The following is a 3,165-nucleotide window of genomic DNA, read 5'->3' as shown; positions in this document are numbered from 1 at the left end:
CAATCACTCTGTTTTGTGTGGGAAACAAGCTATATCCATCAGATAACGCTAAACGCTTTATAACGTTTAAATTTTTGAAACGTTTAAACGCTTAAGTTGAATGACGTTTAAATTATATATAACGTTAAACAGTCATTCGATCACAACGTTTAATATACATATAACGTTTTTGAAGCAAAAAAAAAATAAATATTTTAGTATTCTAAGTAAAGACATTTAGACTATAGACTATTCTGTATAAATTGCTAATTCAACTTAAATTCAAAACCCCCAGCTTTCATTCACAAACAACTTACCATTTCTTCTTACCCCTTTACACCACTCTTCCAGGTGAAGTTGAGATAATATTATAATATTATCGACATTTCGTATACGTTTTGCTTTAAGTAAAGGTATTTGAATAGTATTAGTAAAGTGTAGGTATTTGAATGTATTTGATAATATTAGTAGGAATTGTACTTACCATCGTATACAATTATAGGTATACCAGCTTTTAAGTTTCAATAACAAAATTAATTAATTTATTAGAAAAATTAAAATAACTAATATTGTTGAGACCGTGAACTAAACAATATAATAGTCCGTGCGCCGGACACCGAAGCGCTTACACGCAACTAGTCAAACACCGACCAACCTGTGTATTTTGTGTTATGGTGTTAAGCTCAGCTAGAAATGGGTTAGCCGCGCAAATGCGGTCAAAAGACAAAAATTGAGTGACGATAGATGCTGTCAAGAACTTTGTCAACAGAATTCTTTGGAAGAGGGAAGATGAAGAATGAACGTATCAACAAGGCAACAGATTTCTGACCCTGGATAGGCAGTAGTATCTTTTTATAGGCAATTGGAGGGAAAATAACTTCTTTTATTGTAATAATCTGTTGTACTCATTTGACAATAAATTATGTGGATACAGGGGAAACCAGGAAACAGGAAACCAGGGAACCAGGATGAACCATCTAAGGCAAAGTTTCGCAATGTAGCGCCACGATTCAACACAAAATAGAGTATAACAATGATATTATTACATCAAAATTATTTGACAAATAAACAAATAGGTAATAATAATAATACATTTTAAACGATATTTTTTAATTTGAATTTATAAAAATAATTAAATAGGTTTGATTTTTGATGGCGATCACATCATACAATTAATTCAGTAATATTATGACATTTTTCGTTTTTTAAAATAATACAACGTTAAACAAAACTTAAGTTTTTTTTATTATTATTAGTTTGTGCAGGTTTGTATTATTTAATTTTTTAAATTTTATTCGCAGACCAAAGAAGATTCCTATGAAGGATGCTTGTATCTGACCCCTGGTTTAGGCCATAGTATGACGTTAAATGAAACTTCACGTAAGAAACACCAGTTTTTATCAACGAAGATAAGTTTGAATACGTGTGTCCGATCCCTGGTCTAGGCCATCTTGTTATGTTGGTATTATCGTAATAGAGTGCGAAAATTGTGTCGGTGAAAATTCTTCAACGGCCAAATAGTAAGTCAACGTCTTTTTTAACACCCAATATTTATGATCGAAATCAAAATAAATGGCACAATATGCATTTTGTCGCGACTCGAACCAGCTGCGTTGAAAATATGGTGGTATAACATTAACAGAAGGTAGGTACAACAACTGAATAAACAATTAAACGGCTCATAAACATAGGTAGTTCTCGCATATTTTTAATTATTGTTCGTCACTAAAAGTCGTAAGTTGTTATAATGTGAAAAAACCTTAAGTTTTCTCAAAAAATGTCATCAAGGTTATTTAAGTCTAATGTCATACTTTTAGTTCTATATATCGGTATGACTTTTTTCCATAATTCGTCACAAAAAAATGGTAATATAGTAGAGTAGCGATAACTCAAAAAACTTTACAAATTAAACTTTATATATATTTATAGGCATTTGAGAGAAATTTACCTAATTTAAAATTGTTATTTTAGATGGAGGAGTTTTATCAAAAATTAAAGCTGTGCTTCCTTCTAGATGTTTTAGTAGTCCAAGTAATACGTATTTTAGATAATAAGTGTTGCTAATTTTTGAAATAATATAAATCTAGTTTCGATAAATACAAAACATAATGCCCTAACTAAACCTTAACAAAATATAAGGAATACATAACGGAAAATAAAATAAATAGATTATCATTAAATTAAAAACTATCACAAAATGATGTAATTGAAATTATTTTTTAAATCTATAAAGTAGAATTTATTCTTTCCATTTATTATGGTATCGTGAAAAAAGATTTAAGATTTATTTTCCATTGTCAAATGCCAGGTCATTATAAAGCAATACAAATATAAATATAAATTAAAAATTATTGTTACATTTTTAATATTATCGTTCATTTTGTTTTTAGATAATAGAAATTTAACACTCATTTTTGCTGTAATATTAATCTAGTTTTAATATATTTTTAGAGGGTGGCAAACCGAAAGGTAGATAAAGTTTATCTAGATTATTTTATATTTCTGTATTTATAATTAGGTATATAATATTATTTTAGTTCATATTATAATATTTTTTCTGAAATATGTACCTATAATTTTAAATTCAAGGCTTTCGAATGCTATAATAATATTATACTTCATGACAAAAATTATAGGCATTTTTAAACGTAATTAAAAAATAAATCGATTTTTAATTATAATTAACGGTACATACTGTAGGAGTTCTGTAACGTTTTAAATTTGAATTCTTATAATAACGTACTATTCATACGCAATTATTTTTTCAGAGAACGTTGAAGAAAAACATAGGGTAATAAAGTTCTTTTGACCTTTATTATATTCCTTTATTTGTTACCATACCCACATTATTTTATTTAATATTATTATTATTTTTCCGAAATATTAATGTATGGATTCAATATATATTTTACAGAATCACCGAGTCAATTATCCTCCAACTGGAGGAGCTACATCAAATTCACACTCACACTCACAGTACTAAGTTCCACATCGTTAAATTAGTTTATAGAAAATTGAAATTGAACATTACGTCAGTAATGCCCTCGTGACCCACATTATATAAGAAAATTACATCTAAATTGCACAGTAGACTTTTGCTAGATTATGTAACACTGCTTGCTTGTATCAAGGTGTATTGATAAGGTGTCGTCACTTGTTTGTATACTTGATTGAAAATATTACTAC

At 28.1% G+C, this 3,165-nt stretch overlaps 1 protein-coding gene across 4 annotated transcripts in view; it reads left to right on the top strand.

The window, feature by feature from the left end:
* Positions 1 to 3,165, top strand: part of LOC100571087 (putative glycine-rich cell wall structural protein 1) — a 6,072-nt gene that overhangs the window by 1,584 nt on the left and 1,323 nt on the right. Inside the window, exons 1-5 of one of the 4 annotated variants that reach the window (XM_029487477.1) lie at positions 1,641 to 1,844; positions 1,951 to 2,010; positions 2,431 to 2,448; positions 2,748 to 2,770; positions 2,894 to 2,955. In XM_029487477.1, the coding sequence (XP_029343337.1) occupies positions 1,757 to 1,844; positions 1,951 to 2,010; positions 2,431 to 2,448; positions 2,748 to 2,770; positions 2,894 to 2,955 (251 nt within the window). In that variant the 5' untranslated portion in view covers positions 1,641 to 1,756. Of the gene's footprint in view, positions 1 to 1,638; positions 1,845 to 1,950; positions 2,011 to 2,430; positions 2,449 to 2,747; positions 2,771 to 2,893; positions 2,956 to 3,165 lie in introns of those variants that run through there. The other 3 variants (XM_029487476.1, XM_029487478.1, XM_029487479.1) reach the window with 3 other exon arrangements.

This window comes from Acyrthosiphon pisum, chromosome A1, assembly GCF_005508785.2.
Source record: "Acyrthosiphon pisum isolate AL4f chromosome A1, pea_aphid_22Mar2018_4r6ur, whole genome shotgun sequence".
NCBI classification, from domain to species: Eukaryota; Metazoa; Arthropoda; class Insecta; order Hemiptera; family Aphididae; genus Acyrthosiphon; species Acyrthosiphon pisum.
Note: the sequence above shows the minus strand (reverse complement) of the source record. Positions and strands in the feature narration are given on the sequence as shown.